Raw genomic sequence first — 23,850 nt, 5'->3', positions numbered from 1 at the left:
TCAATGGATCCTACACATGCCTTTCCCGAAATGTGATCTAATACACCAAATGCTCACATGGCAACTACATGGGTGAAACTAGACAGCAACTATGTACCAGACTGAACTCCCACAGAAAAAATATAAAGGACAGAGACATACATACTTCAGTAGCAGCACATTTTTTTTTTAACAGAACAACCACTCCCTCCCTTTCAGACCGCACTATCCTTAGGCTCAAGGGGAATCTAACAAACATCTTTACATTGTGAGCTTGGGAACAAATATTCATAAGCTGGATGGACAGTAGGAAACAAGGACTGAACACCAATATTGATTTTATGACGCACTAAGATACCTGATTCCTGAAATTCTTCCTACACATTATAGGTGATGATGAACCTCTCTTTAATAGATCTTGATCTCCTAGTAACCAAGCTTCTTTTCTTCTGCTAATTGTTTCTCTGCTGCCCCTGGAAATTGCTCCCCTCCAATATCACAGCTCTACCCAGAGTTCTTCAATTTCTATACTTACTTTCCTCAGAAGACATGATGAAGAATGCCTTGCATTTGAAGGCTTATCTAACTTTATCCCAACCATGCAGTTGGTTCAATAAAAGGTATCACTGAAAAAATATCCTTGCATCCTTGACACTGTGGCCTCACGGGGAATTATTAACCAAACTGGAAAGGACAGGGATCAATAATACAATGATGAGACAGATGAAGAGATTTCTCAAAGGGAGATTATAATGGGTTATGCTGAACCATGAGTTTGATCAGATGAGAGAGCAGTTACCAGCAGTGTTCTTCAGGGATCAGTCTTCGGGAACTATCATGTTAAACATTTCTGTTAGCAACCTGGACATTAATGTAAGGGGTACGGCCAACTTGAAAAGAACTATATATTAGGAGGCTTATGTAAATTTTGTGAAGTATCTGAAGTTATCTGAAGTGCAAAGTCATGCTCTTAGAGAACAACAACAAGGACTGGCTAAAAAATGGACTCAATAGTCTAGGAGGTCCCTTCCTGGCCTATGTTCCTAGCTAATTCCGCTTCATTATAACATTTTCCTTATTTGTCAGATAAATGTCCCAGAAGAAATCCCTTGTGGCCTAAGCATGCTCCCACACTTGAAAGGCTTGTGTATACACATTGTACAATTCTACCATTTCTTCACAGAAAACTTGATGGCCCACTCTTTTTCATCAGACTATTGACTAAATATATTGCACTTCAACTCTGAAGATTTCATAGACATTAGAGCTGGAAGGGACCTCAGAAGAATTAGTTATAGCCTGAAATACCCACTCCCACAAGTTTTAACAGTTATTTTATACTATGCATCCAGAGTATTCAAGGAAAAGACATACTTCCTTACTGCCACACCCTCACTGAACAACCCAGAATATAGTTTAAGGATAAAGTAAACCTATTTAAGAAAAGGATTTGAGCCAGGTACCGAGTAAGACTACTCCTAAGGTTTCCCAGATGAACAACAAATGAATTCAAGTTGAAAAATTCCCTTCACAAAGGTCCAAGTATTTTTTTCAACTTTTATGATTTATAGCTTGCATGCTACACTACCCCTTTGGCAAAAAAAATTTTTATCCTTTCTTTCCCCAAAGATGGGAGATGGAAGAGGAGGAAGGAAGGGAACGTACACTTATCCCAAAGTCCTGAAAATGGGTATGTGGTACCCCTACGAAAATCAAGACAGCCTGAAAAGAGTCCTGGCTAAAGCAGAGCTGGTGTAGCAACAAAGGAATATGATATTTTGTTATAACATTTTATTAAGAGAATCTGATGGACGGTTTTGTCAAAAGCTTCAACAGATATCCATGAACTGATGGGCATCACTGATCTAGGAGGAGAAATTAAAGGCTTCCAATGTCAGTCAGAAAAGCCCATAAACAGAGGTATCTGGTTGAAGAGTGCTTGAGGGAAGTCATGGAAAAAATAAACAGTTGCAGGTCACAACATTTCCAAATCAGTGCTACAAAAGCCAGTCCATAAAATCATACAAGAATGATACATATGATAGTGCAGATAAAGTAACAGCAATATCTTGAGAACTAATATTTTTCTGGCACTTCAAAGATTTAGCAATAAACTAATAATAATCCCACAGCTACAAAAATCTGGTAAGTACAGTGTTACTAAATAGTCCATAATGTTATTAAATGTTTTAACGTCTATTTCCCTTATTTTTATTTCTTCAGATAAGATGGTGCTGTTTTAAGCAGACAAAGGCAGTGATCATTAAAGTTACTTCCAATATGCCTAAATATTGCAACAAAATGATTTTATAGTCCTTGAAAATGGCAACCTACCACAATCATGTGTGCTGCCCTTTGTTATGGTTCATCTGTAATGAGACTGCACAAAATCCCAGATACAGTAAAATAAAACAAAAGTAGCCTTCACTTTTCTCAGTTTATATTGATAATTCAGTTTATGGGCATGTGTAGACAAAATGGAGGATCTAAATTGAAGCGGTGGGTTTTTAAAAACATTCCTTCAATTTAGGGCTGATTAAACCCCCGTGTCATACACACACCCACTTCCCTGCCTCTCTGGTGGCAGGAAGGGGAGGGTGAGCTGCTGGCGGGCGAAGCAGTCCCTTGGCTGTGGAGGGCATGGTACCTCCCTCTACAGCAGTGACAGCCCTCCTACAGGCAGCCCCCAGCTTGGGCGGTCCTGGGGGACACTGAGGCATGGACAGAAGCACTCGGTCCCCAAACAGCTTAGACAGGCAGACAGGCTTAGGCTCACCACTACTTTTTGGCGGAGTCTGCCTTCCCAGGCTGCCTGCATAGCCATGTTGTTGCACGGAGCCCAGTGCTTTGCTCCATGGCTGTAAGGGCAGCAAACTAAAACTCCTCGGAGTTTTAGTTTGCTGCGCCCCAAACCATTTAAGGTGCATTACGCCGCCAAATTTCCTACAGTGAATGGAATTAATGCACAATATGCTGCCGAGGCATGGAAACACTGACACCACTGAAGCAGTGCAAAAGCTTTAAAGTGCCGTGTACACATGACCCTCGTTTCATATACACCCACCCTATGTATCTGAAAGATTTTGCACAATTTTGCATTTGTATTTAATATGTGTTACCACCCTCCAATGCACCATAGGAAAGCATATACTTAAATCAAGCAGTAGGTTTCAATAAAAGATTACCAAAGCAAAAGTCACCTTGCACATTTTTGCATTTATTATTACACAGAAAACAAAAAGTTAGCCTAAATACAAGTAATGCCTTAGCTCTACTCCTGTAATAGGTGCCAAGATTTTATGGATCATATTTTGCAAATAGTATAACAACTTTTCCCCCAAATGTTAAATTTAAATATGGGGCAAATACTAGTACTATACAAGTATGGGATTAAAATTCTCTTATTTTTATGTAGCTGCCAGGACTGTGTACATTAAAAATGTTTAAGGGAAATCAGTAATATACTTCCACTTGGACAGGAGCAGTTTTTCTTCTACTGAGTATTTGCTGGCTGTAAAAGAATTTGCTGCTATGTAAATAATTTAGCAAAACATGCCTCTTTATGTCACTGAAGGTATATGGTTTCAACTGAGTAAAAGGGTGATGGACAATTAAAACTGAATGGTGTTACCAAATATAAGTTGCAAGTGTGCTAACTATCGAGATATACCAACTACTGTTCAGCGTACAATTAAACCAGGCCAATGACTAAACCCCTGTAAGCTAATTAACAAAGCTGTACAGCAAATCTTACTACTGTAATAATTTCTCTGCTCAGAGCAGCAGGCTGTGGAATATAACCAGCATGACCAAGGATTGTTTTAAAACCAATTACAAACGTACTGCTAGATATTAGAGACCACAGTTAGCTTTTAAAGAAAGCAAACTGCTGACCAAGCAGCAAAAGATAATGGCTTTAAATAAACTAATATTTGATCATATTCTTTTAAAGGCAAACATTCTATTCTGTACCTGGCTGATATGTACAGCAGAAACCTGGGCAGAACACACAGATGAGTGACTCGGAGAGTTTGGTAAAGATTTGCAGGGTCCTATTGAAAGCTGTTGTTTCTTCCTTGTTGCTACAATCTTCTGGGCAACTGAAAAATAAGAGATATGCATGTAAATGAAGACGTACAGACTTCAAACTATCACAGTTCTAAAGTGTACAGAACATAGACAAGACATAGGAAAGTCTCAGCTACCAAAACTTGACTCCTAAATTTTAAGTTTTATTTCACAAAAATCTAAGTTGGTTGATATGGTAATTTTGCTTTTCTGTGGTGCGCTCATCACTGTATTTATATATATTCATTTGGATTTACTTTAGCCGATGGTCATTTAAAAGACATCCTCCCACAAGTAACACGTTTACATTAGACCCATTACTGACAATATTGAGTACTTCAACAGTGCCTGTACCAATAAAAACATCAGTGTAAAAATGGTGCTTTGAGCTAGGAAAAGGAGGTGACCCATGGGTGCAATACTACTCAATGGCCATGGATTATTTTTTCATGCAACTCGAAAGAGAGAATTCTGGAGAAATGTTGAAAAATTATGAAAACTCAAATGCAAAAGATGCTTACTCTATAAACATTATCTTGTATGCCATATACTCAGGACCTATTTTTTTGCTAGTTTAAAATGGGACTGTTGCATGAGAAAGTTTGTCTTGTCAGTACTCTAACCTTTTCTTGTTCTGTACAGGGAATATTTTGTTTGAAGCTGGAAAGTGAAGAATAAATGCTTATATTATATAGCTTTCAATACATCTGGGGTTTTGTTATGATCAGGGATCCAGGTTTTCTCTTTGCAGAGTGCTGCAGGTGCAGGCACAACCTGGATCCAGTCACCTGGTGGGCTGAATCCGGCCTGTAGCCTGTAGTTTGTCCACCCCTGCTTTAAGGTCAGATACAGACATTACACTTTAATCAGTATAAGTAATCAGAAACTGGTCTATACCTGTAATAGAACAGGAGTATGACACATGTAGACTGGTTTAAGAATGGTGGAGCCTGGTCTAATATTTGCACCCCTGCCCCTCCCACCGAAGGACAAAAGTGTGTTCTGTTCACTACCAATCTAAACTATGCCACTTACAGAAAACTGTGCAAGTTAGATTGATTCTGCCTTGGGCTTTTTGAATGTCTGTTCCTAGCCCAAGAGAACTAGGGAGCAGAAAAAGAGCAGTCCTAAGGAGGACAGAGTGGAGTCCAAGGAAAGACAGAGGGAATGGCAGTGGCACAATACAGAATGTGAACTGCCATTTGGGACTTTGGCACTCTGACCCTACCCCTCCTACTGCCCCTGAAGAAAACACCCCGTCTTTCCAGGAGCTGAACAAATGAGGGGTTCTTGGAGGCAGGGATCCTACGTATGGCTGGAAGCTAGGGACTGAGAAAAGCTAGGTTCTCAAAGTCAAAGGCTTGCCTTTCATGAAACCATGCCAGGGCTGACTTCCAGGGGTACTCTCAGAAGAGGGGGACCAGCTAAGGCTGTTTCCTTGGGGGATCCTGAGGTAGAGATTTCCCCCAAAAGAGACATGATCCATGACAGTTGTGAAAAAAGGTAAATATATAGCTTGTACAGCACAGCAAGGAAAGAATGGCATGAGGTTCATCTCAAATGAAGTGAACACAATTTAAAAATGATTCTTTTTTGCTTCCGTTAGAGACTTAGTAAATAACTGGAAACCTCTTTATGCCTCTAGTATAAGAAAATCCAGTGACACGATGGGAGGAAGCCATGCTTGTGGGTCTCAAAACTTTCTGCCTCAAATCATAGCAATGCTGAACTCTACCCCTCCTCTACAAGCTGCAATGGTTAAATATTTTTGTGACAATTCTATTCACAGCTTATATAACAAGGGGATGCAAGCATCTATTTTATTTATATTTAATATTTTGGCTCCCTTTATTTTTTACCCATCTGCTTCGCTTCTCTTAGCATTAATCCAAAAAAAGTAAAAAGACCAACTGCAGTGCCCTAATTTACAAAGATGCTGAATATGGGCATTTCCTATACAAGTATAGATAAGCAAAGTATATAGCTATCTCTCACTTGCAAAAAATGAGGATTCTTAACCCATCGCAGTTAAGCCACTACCAGTGGCTAGAAACCAAAATTTAGAACACCACCTCCTTCTCTCCCTCTAACACACACAGAGATGCACTTTTTCCATAGGGAATTAGCATAAACTAGTGGACAGGCTTAGTAAGAGGGAATGTTTTTTCATGAGGTCAGACAAGAATGTATTTACTTTCATGGAATATGATATTTCTTTCAGTGTTAAATATCCATAACTTAACTTTGCAGAAATAACACTGTACTATAATAATGTCTTCTGTTGGATGGTTTCCTTACACGTAGCAGTTTATTTGTAACCCTTTTCTAAGGGCATTTCAAAAGCACTCATTCAAGTGCTGTCCCATAATAGAAAGCTAAATTATCCTTCATTAAGAATATCACTATAACAGGGTCCTTGCTCCATGGGTGGCTGTACTGTCCCTAGAGTACCCTCTTAGCCCCCAGCCTCACTGCTCTCAGGCAAAACTCCCCTTTTCTCACCTGCCATGCCTTGTTGGTAATTCATTTTCAGAAAATGGGAAGCTGCCCCAGGGCTTCCCAAGCTTGACTTTGCCTTAAGGGCTAATTGCATGTCTCCATGCATCCCTAGATCATGCCTCAAGCCTCACAGGTATCATCACTCACAACCGTTAATTTCAATTGACCTGCTTTTCCCAAGCACTTTGCCTCTCTCTCAGCTACTCCCAAGTGTAGCCTTCCTACCTGGAGTCACATACTCTGTCCCTCTCAGGCTTTGGGCACCCAGCCCCTACCTGAGCACCTTGTGGGTTCTCAGACCCTCTGGTCCCGCTCGTAGCCCTTCTCTGGGCTCTCAAACCCTCTAGTCCCTTCCCCAAACCTCCAGACTGCCACAGGCTGTACTCTCCACACTAGCATTCAGGAGCTACAGCCATCTGGCCTAGGCAATGTTTCCGCAGTGGCCTCCAGGGCCCTACTTCCTACCCAGCTCAGGGCCTGGGCAATTATTTCAGCTGGAGGGCTATTTAACGAGGTTTGGTGAGCCGTTGAAGGCTGCAATGGTAGCCCCACCCCCAATCACCATCTTGGAACCAGAATTCCTGCCTCTAACCCCCGACCTTTCCCACCTCCTCTTGCCCCACAAGTACTCCTTTTTTGGGGGGGGGGGCGGGGGGGGCATCCTGGAACTGTAAGAAAAACAAATCATGTACTAAGAAAATTAACCATCTACTATAACATTTTTTTTTTGAAAATTGTCCTGATTTATGTGTGTTTTCATAATGTATACAAAGGCAATTGCATAACAGCTCAAAATACAGTCTTACACATACTGTGTATGGTGGGGGGTAAGAGGACATATGTGTGCATGGTTGAAGAGTGTGTGTGTGTATGTATGTGGTGGGGTGCGTGTGGGGTGTGGATATGGTGGGAGGGGTCTTCAGGGGAAGAGTGGGGAGCATAGGGGTGGCTCCAGGGAGTGTGGAGGTAGGGGTGTGTGGGAGGGTGTGGGTATGTGTATGGGTATAGTGGGGGTGGGGTGCATGGGAGGGTATGTGTGCATGTGTGTGGGCCCAGGCTTTGGATTTCCCAGAGTGTGACAGTCCTCAAGCCACATGTGGTGGCAACGAGTGGGGCTAGCCCTGTCCGGCCCTACAATACTCCCACCCAAGTCCCTGGCTTCACATGGTGGCAGTGAGCAGGACGAGCCTGGCCTGGCCCGAGTGTGCATTTCCACACTCCCATCTGAGTCCCATGCTGTGGTGGCAGCATGGAGGTGCTGGCTTTTAGAGGGGTGGGTTAGGACCCATAATAATTCTTTCAGCTTATGCAGACCCCCCCCCCGGGCCAGACGGAATCACCTGGCAAGCTAGATCCAGCTCCTGGGCCGTATTTTGCCTCATCCTGGTTTATAACCTTTCTAAGCTCAGCCACCTTTTGGGTCATGTGGCTTCTGAATGCCCCCAGCCACATCTGCCACCTGCTAGCTCTTAGCTTCCAGGCTCCTACCACAATCATGCATCCAGCTCAAATACATATGGTGTTTACCTGCCTCCAACCTCTAATGAAGGTAGTCATTTCTACTACTATGAGATTTAGGAACCTGAGATAAAGGACTGACATGGACAAACACTAACCACAAATCTCTAACACAGCGATCCTTCTTACCAGAGTCACAAACCAATAATTTTTTAGGCAAGAAATGTCAAGTTAATTCTGAAAGCTGACAAATAACAGTTAACTGTAGTCTTCCTTTACTGTGCTCTGGAACACTAGAATGGCTGGAAATTTGAGAGATTTGTTCCAGAGACTGACATTTTTTTCTGTAACATTTAAAAGAACAAGATCTGTTACACTGAGTCCAGTAACATTAAAATTAGCTTGAATATAGATCCAGCCAGTAATAATTTTATAATTAAAAACTCCAGTTTCAAAACTCAGCGTCTTCCTCTGTAACTCTGAAGAGGGCCAGTACAGCATTTTAATTAATAATTTCACAGTAAAATAATGTGTCACAAGCTAAATAGCTTGATTATGCCAAGTTCACATAAAGTTAGTTATTACTAACTTTTACTGTAACAGCTAATCAAACATACTATTTAGAAAAAACTGCATGAGTTGGCCGTCATACAACTATCTAACTCACAAGAGCTGACAGGTGCTTATGGTATGCAGGCATAACAAACCAAGGGAAAAAAACTCCACAAGACAGTGCTAGGCAGCAGGAGGTGGGAAATGGGGAACAATGCTGAGCAACAACAAAAGGGTAACAAAGACACTAGGAGAGAAGAAAACAGTTGAAGCAGAAAAACAGACAAGGAGTTTTATTCATTGAGAGCTCAAGTTGTTATTACGTGCACCATGAACTGTTAGCTAGAAAGTGTACATGTTTTAAAATATGGAAATCAACCATTACGGAGAAAAGTATACATTTTAAAGTAAATTCAACCCTCACTTCAGGGACCTAAGTATATGTATAGCCCACATACATGCAAGTGTATTCTAAACAAGGATACACACATCAGTACTTTCTTGTGATGGCTTTACAAACCAGTAAGTGAAAATGAAAATATACTACATCCAAAAACATGCAGATTCCTTTTTCTCCTCCATTATTCAATAGATTTACCTCAAAATCTGCAACTCCGTGAGTATTAACAAAACAGTGGGTTTTCCCATCCCTACATTAGAGACAATATTTTTCTACCTCATAACTGAACAATGAGTTAGGAAAATATATTATATCTGGACTACACAGGAAGATGGGGATGGGATTGTGTTGTTGTCCCTTCACCAGAGTGAGTATTAATTAAGACAGGAAAGTGTTGGACTTTGGTTTGTCCTGGTCCATCTGGAAGGGAAACAAAAGGAGGGGAAATGGAGTATTGGCTGCAGGTGGCACAGCATTTGAGATGGCTTTAAAGTTTTCATGATCCACCCATGGTAATGAATCCTTAGCACCTACCAATTATATATAATGCCAAATGGAGAATATAAGTAACATAACTGACCTATGGACCAATATAAAACAGGAATACAGGAGCAGAGGTAAGGGTTGTTATAACAAGCCACATAATATTACAAGTTCCCATTTAGGTAAAACTTCAAACTGTGGAACATACAACTGTGGAATGTTTGCCTTTCCTCACTTAATTAAATTCATTTCTGTATTTAGGATTCTGATTTTACTTTAAATTCTCTGTTACACATGGATACAACAAACTCAGTCTAAGGGTTGCTTGTTTGTTCAAAAATTCTTTTTCAAATACTATACCCATTTTGCACATTTCTGAAGGCTCACCATATGCTAAGGCAAACAGGAAGCTTCTTGTATGAACATGGCCATTACACTGCAGGAGTTCTAGAAAAGAACTGACAAATGAATTTGCAGTTGTTAGTTCTGCCAACATCAGTAGGTATCATTTAAGGAAAATTACTACAACCACTGTTGGTCTAAGAAATAAAACAGAAACTTGCAGTAATTAAATTTAAGATTATTCAGGCTGTCTTGATCAGATAGGATAAAAAGTTATTTATGCAAATGAGATTATTTTTCTAGAATACATCATAACAGACAGATATTGTTTAGCTGTATTTGCATACTATTTCTTTTCAAATGAATGTAATTTTAATGAGGAACTGGTTTGCAGCTTATGTTTTTCATATAAATGAATGATGGCATAACCGTGATTTAGTGAGAATACATGATATAAAAAATGGCTCATATATATGAAGCAGCAGCTTCATTAGTTACATCCCACCTCCAATAGGCCTCTTATCATCCTGAAAGGATGTTATCAATTAATTTATCTTCCCCTAGCATATTGATCATAACCTTCATCAGCTAATCATGCTTAAATTACAGAGGAATATCGTAACACTCTGTCATTCCAGAACCATTGGTTTATTGATCTAGGGTCCTAGAAGCCATATATTAAAATATTTTTAAAATCATTATGGGAAGGTAAGTGAGCAAAGCTAAGGTCAGACTTTAACATTTGCAAAGGATTTGTCTTCATCACACATGATAAAGGCTTAAATTAAGACCAAAACTGAATTGAAAGTCACACAGATAAATGAAAGCCACCTTTCTGGAAAAATTTCTTCACTTAACACATTAATAGCAATGGCAAATATTTGCTTTATCCTTTAACTTTGCACTTGTATCTAATCAGTACCATGAACTTTCACTCCCATATAACAAGTTTTGCCTTGTACTTTTTTTTCCCAAGCTAACAGTGAAGAAAATGACAACCCCCCCCAACAAACAAAACAAACCAATAAACAAATTGCTCGACTCATTTAAAATTATCATAAAGAAATATTTTATTCTGGATGTTTATACACTGCTAACTATGAACCAATAACCATTTGCTGATAGTAATGTTATATAATATCATACCTATTTTCCTTTCAATGATCAATAAAGCCCATACACTGAAGTACTTTTACATTTAAGAACTGAAGACTGATGCCACTAGGGCAGAGTGGAAAAAAAGTGGTTACAGAACTATTTTTCTAGTTCTTCTTATGTGCTCGTGCACATATCCACAATCTTTCACTTACATAGCAGCTAGACACAAAGGAATCAGTTTTCTTCTTAGAAAGCTAGATGTTTTAAGTTAAAAAGAATACACAAGACTCAGAAAGCCAGGGGGGGGGGAACGGGGGGGACCTTTTCTGGACTTTCAAAGTTCTAAAAGTCCTCGCCTTCCTGAACATTTATTACAGACTTCCTAATATAAGTTAGTTTTTCTGAAGTGTGTTCTTATATTTGCTTTCCTTTATCTGCTCTGAATCGGTGTCAGAACATGGAGCTGGGATTTAAAATGTTCTGCTGTGACCTGTATTTAACAGTTTCTCTGAAGAAAGTTTCTTTGCAAAAAATAAGAAAGTTTTATTTCATAAGCACCATTTAAAACATAAGTTCTAATACACAAGAGGAAGTTGTGCAAGAGGGAAGTTTCTCTTACCTTATTTCAAAGCTGTCTGACTGGATAATATCCATGTTTGTTTCACACTGATATTTCCATATCAACATCTTTAAACTTATTTCTTAGGTGGGGACTACACTCTGGCTGCATCTACAGGTACAATTACCCCAATGTAATAAACTTCAATGCAGTTTGCACCAGTCAGCTGCTCCCAGGAGCAGAATTTACATGTGCACCCAGGATCATAGCAATTCAAGCCAGAACAGAGCAGCCCCTCCAGGCTAGGAGGGAGCCTGGGAGGAGGGGAAGGGTAGGGTCAGCCCCGGGCTCCAAATGGCAGCATCAGGTGGTGGAGGGGCTGGCTGGGGTACCGGGGTACTACAGTGCAGGGCTAGGCAGCAGGCAGTCATCACACTTTAGCAGCCTTGTGCCAGCCCCAGCCCCGGTCACCTTTTACATGTGTACTGTAAACTACTAGGCAGCGTAAACTACTCCACCATAGGATAGTACTTACCCCAGACACTACTATCCTATGTCAGAATTAATTAATTTATTGTGCCTTAATATGGGCACACATGTAGACAGTGACGCTTTACTGAGGAGCTAATTAGTCAACTCCACAATAAAGCACATGTGTAGATGCACCTTCTGTGTAGCAGCACCCATAGCCTAAAAACACTGCTTGGGTTGCTTCACTTCTGAACGCTACGTCCCAATTCAGGCAACTCATAAAACTTTTGCCCTGGTTAAAGGTCCAAAGCTTCTAAAGGTTTAAAATCCAGATAAAGATTAAATAAACAAATTTAAAAACAACAAAACTCATTTCTAGCAACACTACACTTTACATGCAGCCAAAAAAAAAAGGCTGAGATCTCAAAGTAGTTAGAGTATTTACTCAAACTTCGAAGTATATATAACTGCAAAGCAAACTGACCGTTTAGAAAAACAGTTTTTCTTTCACAAGTTCGCAACTATATATTTTTAACATAGACTAATTTAGTATTAGTATTTGCCAAAGGCAGAAAAAATGTGCCCCTTACTGAAATCCCTTCTGAACTGGCTGTCTCTCCTAATTTCCTCCTATATTCTACTAGACCAACCCAAAGCCTCTGCAGCCTTTTAAATGAGAAATTACACCATATAAACACTCAAGAAACCACTTTTATTAATGTGTGTGTGCATGCACACACACATATTTTTATAATGTGTGTACACATCTATATATAATATATATTGTGTGCGTGCAAAGCACTGGATACTCATCAGCTTCTATTGACCCACAAGAACAGATGATCTAACTCTGAAAATTTGGCTTCTATTCTGGTGATGAGTACATGCAAAATTTCTCTGACTACTCTTTTCCCTCATTCTAAATTACAAGCACCTTGAATATTTTTAATAGCAATAGTACATCAAGCATTTACCTCTATGATTATATGCTTCTCATATAGTGAGCCAGAGCACATATAGTTTATGCTTTGATTTTCTGTAATAACTTTTTTCCTCATATTAAATGCCAAAAAAAATCACTGTTCACTTTGTTTCAATATGACATACAAAATTCATCCCATGAAAAGTTGAAAATGACTAACTACTAATAATTAGTCACTCATGGATAATTAGTCATCACCACCAACCCCCTTACAGTGACAAACTAACCAGATTTCATTGTATTTAATTTCAATTTTCTTGAGTGATCATGCTTCACTGGGAAGAAGCTGCATGTCAATATTGGAAAAAAATAAAGTGGAACACATATTTTCACGTTCACACCCACCAACTACCTATTGAGTATGAAGCTCAGACAAAAGGACCCAGTGATTTAACTGAATTTTGACTTGGACCATATTTTAATTTTAGGAATAAAAGAGAATTTTTGATAGTTGTGGATAATTAAAAACTAAAATTTAGAGAAATGTATCAATCTCTAAAACTTTACAGCATCACTATCATCTGCTGTCATACATATTTTATACTCTCTCCTAAACATGCCTGGGATGCACAATCTGAGCAAGGAATGTGTGTGAATAATATCTTCTAAAAGGTGAAATTGTGTAAATTTCTAACCTACATAAGAATGCACTCCATTCATTTAAAGGCTTAACTTAAAACTGGAGTGTCTTAATAATTTGAAATACTTGATCAATTAAGGGAAAATTATGAATTTGTATGATAATTAGTATGTAATGCCCATAAAACAGCTAAGCATTTTTGAAGAAAGAGGTTACTTGAGTTTCAAAAGCAAAATAAAGCACCACTGCTCTACTCCAGGATGTAGATGTAAGAAAAGAAGGTTAGCTGAGTACCAGAGATCTGAATTAAAGTTAAAGAGGTATATCAGGTCACCACCTCTCGCCAAAAACAAGAACTATGCCTCCATAATGAACAAGTCCTTACTGTGCTCAATTTTTGAGCTAATCAAGATTAGAAATACTGTGTTGCCAGAGTAACAGGACTGACGGAGCTGTCTTTAATGTTTCAAAAAGCTGTTCGTGTGTTAGCTTCTCGTGAAGTTTTAAACTTCTTAGACCTAGATCCATCTCTCAAGATAATCAGAACAGCTTCATTCAAAACAGTAATCTAGCTCCACCTTTTTAGTCTCAAAGGCTAGGGACAGATATTTAAAGTCTGAGCCTGAATTGATACAATCTTTGCAGGTTAGTCTAACCTGGCTAGGCTAAATCACTTTCTACCTGCACAGACATCCCAGAAATGCAGGCACATGCCTGCAGTGGCTCAGGCTAGAAGCTCGGGGGGGCGCTAGAGCAGCCCTCCCTTCCTTCCACATTACTGAGCTGGTGGGGGGAGGGGGGCAGTGGCCAGACCCTGGCAAGATATTCTGATTAGCCCAGCAGGGAATTGATAACAGTGGTTATCACCCCTAACACAGTGTTTATCAACCCATTAAGAAAACAGGAGAGAGACATTACCAGGAAGAGGGACATTGATTCTGCCTGTTGATTCAGCACAAACCATAATCAGTATGCCATCTGCTAGCTAATGCGAGACACCTCTCTACAAGGCAGACAGGAGCGGGGAATTCCTGTTTAGCGGGGAGTGATGAAGGGGTGAGGGGGAGCAGCCCACAGACTCTGCAGCTGCAGCCAGGGAGAAGAGGGGAGGGGTCATCCCTGCTGTGGAGCAGAGAGCCCCAGAGAGCATGCCAGGATGCTGGGGGAGTCTGATTTAATTTAAATCAGCAAGGGGTCTGGGACAAACATTGCATAATCCTGTTTCACCCAAATCAGTTAAGTCCGATACTACATTCATACAGGGTTATCGCAAACTGGTTTCATCCATTTTCAAAGTGGTTTATGTGCACTGAACATCTGTTCTGTTACAGGTTTAAACCAGTTTCTGATCATTTAAACCAGCTTATATGTAAGGTCTGTCCCCAGCCAAGAGTACAAAGATAAATCTGAACTGCACAAAACACTAGTGAAATGAAGTCTTGTCTAGTTTGGAATAATCAAATTTCTACCTATACCCAAAACCTGTAAAAAAAACCCAAAAAACCCTAGATCCTGGGTAATCATTTATGTGAAAACAACATAGCTATTTAACCCAAAATGCAATTATTAAATTTTCCATAGCACATTCTACACATCAATTTTGAAATAACAGGAAAAAAACATACTGACATGTAAAGTCCCTTGGCCAATCCAACACCATTCTTTTTTTTTAAGGATACAAGTTTTACATATTTATGGGACTTGAGAACCAACAAGAGGAATTTCAATTTTGTTAATTTTGCTAAGAATGGTTTTAGAAATGCACACTAGGTTAGTAATCAAGGTCACTTGCTTATCTTAACAGTCAATACTTGGATTTATAAGCACTGAGCTCAATTCAATCCCTAATGGTTTGCATGACAGAACAAAAAAGTTTTTCTACTGCATACTATCTCCAGGTACTTGTCAGGAAGGAATAGCTTCTGCAGTCAGAAGCCATCCTTTTAAATTGCTAGTAACACTACCAACATCTTAAAAATCAGGCAGATCATTTCCTAAATTATGTCTAATAAAACGTCTATGCACATAGTCAGTTTCAATAAACTTAATGCCAAGAATTTAAAAATGAGGGAAAAAAACTGCCTTGCAGAAGCCCCAGAGCTCCTGCTGACATAAGTGGCCAATTATCTAAAAGACGATTAAGTTCTTTCTCAGTTCCATGACAAACTCCAGTTCTGTGCTCAAACTTGCAAGAGTGAACACCGTTTATAAGAACTGCTGATTTCGATGCTTTGATAATAGAAGATCACCACCTAGAAAACAAGGCGCAATGCTGTCATCTGCCCTCATTGCAGGTGGCATGATGTGAGATCCTTGCAGCTAACTGAACACCACATGCATTGTGTTGGGTCTATGCAAAGGAAAAAGTTACAGAGCATCCGGCTATTAGAAAGGCTTGGTGGTAATTTTAAGAGAGAAATTTAAGATTATCCTGATAGTTACAAGAGGTCTGATCCTCAATTTTTATGGCAACAGTTCTAAAGCAGGCCTGGTTTAGTTTCAGACGAGACTTTTAGCATCCCAGATACAAATGAAAATGCTTGTTTAGTGCTTAGATTTGCAAGCTGGGCAATGAGTCTGAGAAACTTCAGAAAATTTGTTACCCTTTCCTTTTCTTATGTCTTCAACTGATGACCTTCCTGAACACCTCTCTTCAGCCTAAATCAATTCAAAGTTCTCAGTTTGGTACAGCCACAGGTTTATTTCCCACCCATTATACATAGATATTCTTTAAAATATTTCAGGATATTCCAAGTAGAACCACAGAAAAACCTTTCCAAATGGCTTAATTTGAAACATTTCAAACAGCAAGTGCCAATTTCATTCATAAATTATTCCACAATTCCAATTTTCAGCCTTATTTCAATTACCAACAATACTAATATTTTACAGATCACTAAAACTAGTGCCCTTGCCCTGACTGAAAGCAATACATTTTTGGTGATGGAAGAAAAAAAGCTATGAAATAGAAAACAGTATCCAAGTAATGGACTAATGCAGAAATTTTCAACCTTTTTTTGGTGTACCCCCAGCAGGTCAGTCGAGAAGCAGGGAGTCCCCTGACCGGTCAACGATTAGGGGGTGGTGGGGCTGCATGCAGTGGTGAAACCAGAAGCACCGGCAGCAAAACCGGAAGCACCACCACTTCTCTGTGCCACTGTCGGATACCACTTGGGGCCTTCCCAAGTATGCCCAGGGGTATGTGTGCCCCCGGATGGCAACCCCTGGACTAAAGGGAAGGTCACAAATTATACCAGTGAGTTAACTTATATTATGAATTAACCCCTATAGAAGCTCCTATATTGAAATTATTCAACTGAGCTACATAAAAGGGGGAAACCATGCATGGAAATTAAGTAGCCAGAATTAGAAAAACAGCAGCAAAATTATGATCTAGTAGATTTAGAAAAATGATACATAGGTACATTCTTACATCATAATTGCCTTTCTTCATCATGCCAACAGGCCCTGCTGATGACTATTTGTTAACTTCCTCTCCTGAGTGGCCATTACATACAATATCCTGCTAGAACTGGGGATATATGGCTGGTTAACATCTTTATTGCAACTGTATTTTAGTTCAATATTCCATATTTACAATAAATAAATGTTCAATAAAAAATAAATTTATTCTGCAATTACACATTATGAGCACAGCAGTAATAACTATAAGAATTGGCACTAAAACTAAAATGTTTGTGAAAAGGGAACATTAACATAAACATCCCCTCCTAAAATTGCTCTGCATGCCATTTCAAATGCAAGTCAATTCTGAGGCCAAACTGCTTTCATGCTATGCTTTTAAACAAGACCATGCTCCTGTTTCAAGCATGTGTGGCATCCAGGCACAAGCTGTTATATAGAATGTAAAATCAATTTAAATTAAATTATATGCAAGTAAGCCATCCAGTGTTGCATTCTAGAAATTGGGAGGGGATATAAAGAAGAAAAAGTAACTCAAAATTATTTCAAAGGAAAAGAAACTCTAAAAGTACCTTGGTTACTGAATTGGATGGGGAGAAAAAAAAGTTTTGTGATGAAGGCTATTTTTGACATTTGCAACCAGTAAATAATGTAAACACATCACAATAATTAGTTAAAGGGAATTTCACTCAGGCTTTCTGTTGTATTTATGGTGAAAACTATCATTTCAGGTCAAAAGAGAACTTTTTTTTCTTAGGAGCTACGTGTAGCTGGTGAACTTTATGGGTAAGTAACCAAGGCATCAAGGTTAGCAAAGTAACCAAAATAGCTACATGCCATTTATTACAGATATGTAGATAGGGAAAATTTTCTGTAGGTGAAATCTTTTATTGGACCGACTTCATGGTTAGGATAGATTTTTAGATCAACTATGCAGCTTGCCCAATAAAAGATATTACTCACAAAAACTCACACCTCTCACATATTTCTTAGACCATCACAACTACAATATCATTTCAGCACTACCAAAACATAGAGATATGTAGATAATCACTTTAAGGTGTCAAACAAAATCATTCTAGGCTAGAAGATGAAAGCCTAATACAGGCTTTTTTATTTGGCTACATTATAGTTATTCACTGAACTTAGATGACTCTATTAAACAACATTCACCCCTGAATATAGGCTACACATACAAGGTACAAAGACTCATGTTTTGTGTTTAGAGTTTCCCTTCCTCACTCCTCTGCAGCACTTATCCAAAGGCAAGCAAAGAAAGGGCATAACTACCAATCTACATGATTTGTCCACATGGCAACACATCAAGAAACATTTTTCTTGGTCAATGTAAGGATAACAGTTAAAACATCCATTATGATTTATTCATACAAAGGGATGTCCAATCTTGTAGAAAACAGAGGCCATTGTGCCTCTACTATGACACAATGTATGGGAACCAAGGCCACCTTGAGTCAGGGGTTCCCAGGTCCCATGATGAGCCATGCTGATCTGGCCCCTGGAGACCATGGTGGCAGCAGCATCCAAAGTAGTGGAAAGAATACTGCCCAAAAAGGAGCCTGTGAGCTGCAAATTTACCTGGCCAGAGCTCCAAGTACCCTGTGGCCCACAAATTGGACAGAATCATAGAATCACAGTAGGGTCAGAAGGGACCTTGTAGATCTTTAAGTCCGACCCCCTGCTTGGGCACGAGAAAAACTGGGCTCAAATGACTCCAGCCACATAGGCATCAAGCCTCTTCTTAAAGACCCCCAGGGTAGAAGCCAGCACCACTTCCCTTGGAAGTTGGTTCCAGATCCTAGCTACCCTGTGAAGTAGTTCTTACGGATGTCTAATCTAAACCTACTCTCCAACAATTTGTGGCGGTTATTCCTTGTTATGCCAGGGGGTGCTAGGGGAAACAAAATCTCTCCCAAACCCTTCTGGTCCCCCCTAGTGAGTTTATAGACGGTCACCAGGTCCTCCCTCCTCCCTTTTTTAAAGATGGGGAGCACGTTGGCTATCTTCCAATCATCTGGCACCTGGCCTGAGCACCACGAGCACTCATAAAGCCGTGCCAAGGGCCCTGCAATAACACCTACTAGCTCCCTTAACACCCTGGGGTGGAGAGCATCTGGACCCGCTGATTTGAACATGTCTAGCCCCTCCAGAAGCTCTCTAACCCAGTCCTCCCCAACCAGAGGTCTGGAGGTATTCCCCTCGAGTCCATCTTGCATCATGGTGGGGGAGTCCTGATCCCTGCCCAAGAAACCGGAGGTGAAGAATTGGTTAAAGAGGTCTGTTTTCTCCTCTGGCGCAACCACTAGATTGCCCAAAGGATCTTGCAGGGGCACATTTCCCAGTGCTTTCTTCATCCTCCCTATATATTTGAAAAAGGACTTTTATAACAAAAAGATAACACTTTGAGTTTGGACGCAAGTCCTAGCTCTATGTCTGCCTTAGCTTTCCTGACAGCCCCCCTACAGGCCCGAGTAGAGGACGTATACTCCTCTTTGGAGATAGCACCCCCCTTCCACTGGTTGTACGCTGCCTTTTGGCAATCAGGCATTCACATACACCCCTGGTGAGCCAGGGGGGCTTACGGGCACTCCTGCCCCCCTTGCTTCTTGTTAGGATGGTCACCCCTTGGGACCTGAGTATCTTCTCCTTAAGGAACAACCACTCATCTTGGGCACTGAGTTCCCCTGCTCTCGAGAACCCCAGCGCCTCTCCCACTAATCTCTTCAACTCACTGAAGTTGGCCCTCTTGAAGTCTAGGGCTACCGCCTTGCTGCAGGCCCTTGACACCCTGCGCTGGACAGCTCACAGATGGACAGATCTTAGGCATTATTTATGCTGATCACATTAATTTCAATCTCTGTATAAATTTTGCTGGTTCTAAAGTGTCCAATAAATGAAAAAAAAAAACCCAAAATTTCTTCACCACCACAGAAGAAACTGGGAAAAATCTGTATATGGTTGCTGGGGGAACTGGTAGTATACATTCCTTTTCAGTTGTGTTGTCTGCAATCCCCCTGACACACTCAAGTAACCCTCAAATTGCTTTTTGGATCTCTTTTCAAAAGGTTGCTGTCCATAAGATGTGCCCACCAACACATGTCTCAGTAGTTTGATCTGCCCCTCTGAACTGCCTCCTCTCTATGCATCAATTCCATGCAGGAAGACTAAACATATTTGAGAGTTGGGTATTTCAGGGTTTTATTTTTGGCAAGCCAAAATCTAAATTTGTTGCAATTTCCCATTTTTCTAAAAACATAGTTCATACATCATTATTGAAATACTGGGTAGGTTGAATAATGTTGGGAAAGGCTTTTAAGATAGAACATACTAAGTTAGTACTGATTAAAATATATCTATTCTTTCTAAAATGAAGAATTCATTTCCTTGCATCATCCTACATGGGACAGAAATATCTGTGATTTCTTCATGTAGTCAACTTACAAATCTTTTATTAAATCTTACTTGCTTTTGTACACTTGGGTTCAGTATTAAAAAGTTTTATATGAAATACAGAATGTGTATTGTACATAAACATACACAGTAGGCTGCCTCCTCTCACTATACAACACCCATGTCTCCAAGATGAACATCTGCATGAAATCTAATCACTACCTAAGATGTCTACTGAAAACTTTCAAGTTTCTCCTGATATAACTGAGATTGAATTTTTAATCAGAGATGCAGTGCTTGTCTGTATTCTTTTTATCTCATTGTATTAAAACAAATTCATCTTCATTTATGTCACAGTTACCTCTTAGGGCTGTTAATTTGCTGGAAATGAAGCTATTGTTTAATTGCACCTATTAATTGGGAATTTAAATGCCGACTGTAATAAACAGTTACCTTCAGAATGGAACAATGTCAAGGCTGCTAACATTGATTTTGAAATGGAGAAAATTTTCAGGACAGTCAAATATATAAATATCAAACCAGAAGGTATTTTCTCACTTCTCATGAAAGGCAACCGAATGGTGATATTTTGTATATGCTACCTATTTGGTGTTTAATTGCGTAAGTTTTTCCCTGCTGTAGGAAAAAAAGACAGGTTGTTAAACTTTTCAAATATATGCACCATGACTTGATTGGATCATTTATACTGTGCTGTAACTGAAACCAAAACTATGAACTCTCGTCCATTACCAAAAAATGAGCCTGCTCGAGGTCAATATTACCCCAACCGTCATTATATAAAACTTAAAAAAGACTTGTCCTGTTCCAGGAACAACGCAAGTTACTTAAGGTAGGTACTGTACTTGCTATCACTTCAAACTATCTTCTACTGTGTCAGTTGTTCTCGTCTCCTGAGGCACTATGGTATTTTCATGCACTGACTTCTCTTCCCTGGTGTGGTTCAGACACTAATGGAAAATGAACAGTGTTTCCTGTTCTGTCTTCAATTATAGTTCATCTTTTTTTATGCCAGAGTGCATTTTATTGGGTGAAATTTACATGCAGGTGCAAAAATGGTGATGCCACTGCATAACAGAAAATGTCAAATAAATAGCATATTCTCCTCAGTGGATTTAGTGCACATGTAGAATCAAAGAGACTTCAAAAAGACATCTAAACCAACCCCTTGGCTCAAGGCAAGATCGTCTGTGTCTAAACCATCCAAGACAAATATTTGTCTAACCTGCACTTAGACATTTCCAATGACAAGTTCCATAGTTCTTCTAGATCATCTGTTCTGTACTTGACCACCATCATAGTTAAAAAGATCCTCCATCCAACCTAAATCTCCCTCACTGCAAATTTAAGCCCATTTTTGTAGGTGCAGAGAACAGCTGGTCACCATCCCTTTAACACCATTTACATGTTTGAAAATGAAATCCAACCTTTGTTGGATATAAAATATAATTTTTTGATATTTATATATTTAAAATTTTCAGGACAGTCAAATATATAAATATTCAACCTTTGTTTTCTCTTCTTCCACTTCTACCAACATTTCCTCATGCCATGTTTTATAATCCTCCAATCACTTTTGTTGTTCTCCTGTAGGCTATTCCCAATTTGTCCATATCATCCCAAAACTGTACACAAGTGAAGTCTTGCCAACCTATGGGATGCCAGCCATACCCTGGAGGACTGTCATGTGAGTGCAGAAAAATGCTAACAATCTTGAATAGGACACCTCGTAAGTAATGCATACCTCAACTCTAAGAGCTACTGTAACTGTTTCTAGTGATAAAGATCTTTGGATTATGTGCTTTGTATTCCAGGTATGATGGACTGCATTTGAAAACATTTAATTTAGTTCAGATCTACACTACTAACTTCAACAAGCTTGTATACATCTAAAAAGGATGAAAGGAAATGTAATTTGTGACCGACATACCTGCACTGGTGGACATGGCTAGAGTAGTAGCAGGTTTATGGACAAAACTGCTCACTTGCTAGTGTGGGGTTTCATGGATTTATATATTTCTTATTTTTGGCTTACAGGGCAACTTCTCTCTATTGGTGAAAAGTTACATTTCTACCATAACACTGCATCCATAAAAAGATCCTGCCACTATTCTGATACAAATACAAATACAAATGTATTGCAGAGCATCAAGAAACGGTTTATACAGATAGCCAAAAGATTTAAATATTAACTTCCAGAGTGAAAAATCCAATCTGGATTTGAACAACTAAATCTATATTCTATGGTCAATTCCGCATACAACGCAAATCTATCCCGCAATTACTTTAAGCACAGAAATCACAAAGTTCTTTAAACAGTCAAAAGAAAAATAATCAGCTGAAAGACCTGCTAACAATTCTTTTTTAAACACCTACTATTTTATTTCTAATGCTTGAAATGCACAAAGTAACCACAGCGAGGTGGGACAGGATTTCAGATGTATCATCCTACAGAAAATTCACGGATGAACTGTACCAGAGGAAGAACAATTCTCATTCTGCTAAACTTGAGCACTTGGATCTAAGCAGTTTATTAGGGTAATTCATAACCAACAGAGCTATGGATAACTAATGTAACAAGCAACTACTGTAGGGTATGACATGGGTTTCTCATGATCTGCAGTAGTCATGACCTCTGCAACTCTAATGCTACTTTTTCTCAGTGCATTTTTAAGTACTCATAAGTAGTGAATTAAAACAGTACCTTCTTGGTGCATTACATTTTTCACTTATATGTTAGTCAAAAAATAGATTTCAGTATCTTGCTATTAAAGCTAAGTATTAGGGCAATTCATATGTCACCAAGCATAGAAATCTGGTTAAAAATAAGGCTGTGTGTTAAAACCCTCTAATCACTGCCAATCTAAATCTGTTCCACAAGTAAGAATATGATTAGCATTTCATATCATTTAGTCCCCTGCTTGATGCAAATTGTTTTCCAAGATAAGGTGAGTGAGTATTCCAATAAATCGGCTATACAATCTGGGTAACGGGTGGCATCTAAAATATAAATGAGAAAAAATGAGCCCATTCTTTCTTTGTAACTTATCAAGCTGTCACGTGAGAAGAAAGAATTTTCTGAAGACAAAAATGTTTTTGACACTGCACTTAAGGTAAAGATCTTTGCACTTGAATTCTTCTCAAACCGTAACAAGAGTTCAGCTACTAATATTTTTCAAGTGAGAACAATACATAAAACCTAGCACTTCTCCCTAATATAGATTGTTTTAATTTTAAAAAGTAGAAAATGCTAGGATTACGAAAATGAAAGCAGACTGAGGTCAGTCAAAATGTTTTACCTCAAAGAAAACTAAACATAACATATACTCAAGGTAACAAGAAACCTTGTGCAGTATTACGCTTTTTCAAAACTGAGTAATTTAATTCAGGGACGGGCAATTATTTCAGGCGGACACCCGCTTATTGAGTTTTGCCAAGACATCAAACGGTCATAAACTACTACAAGACCGTTTCAGGCTGGACATAAGGAAGAATTTCTTTACTGCCTGAGCCCCCAAGGTCTGGAACAG

At 39.3% G+C, this 23,850-nt stretch overlaps 1 protein-coding gene across 5 annotated transcripts in view; it reads right to left on the bottom strand.

The window, feature by feature from the left end:
• AGAP1 (ArfGAP with GTPase domain, ankyrin repeat and PH domain 1) overlaps positions 1-23,850 on the bottom strand; it is a 565,886-nt gene that overhangs the window by 285,988 nt on the left and 256,048 nt on the right. For all 5 annotated transcript variants that reach the window (XM_019553775.1, XM_019553777.1, XM_019553779.1 and 2 more), the window contains one exon: positions 3,952-4,079. In XM_019553775.1, coding sequence (XP_019409320.1) covers positions 3,952-4,079 — 128 coding nt within the window. The remainder of the gene's footprint in view (positions 1-3,951; positions 4,080-23,850) is intronic.

The sequence above is a fragment of the Crocodylus porosus genome, unplaced genomic scaffold, assembly GCF_001723895.1.
Source record: "Crocodylus porosus isolate Cpor-Errol unplaced genomic scaffold, CroPor_comp1, whole genome shotgun sequence".
Taxonomy (NCBI): Eukaryota; Metazoa; Chordata; order Crocodylia; family Crocodylidae; genus Crocodylus; species Crocodylus porosus.
The sequence above is the reverse complement of the archived record's forward strand: the minus strand, read 5'-3'. Positions and strand labels throughout refer to the sequence as shown.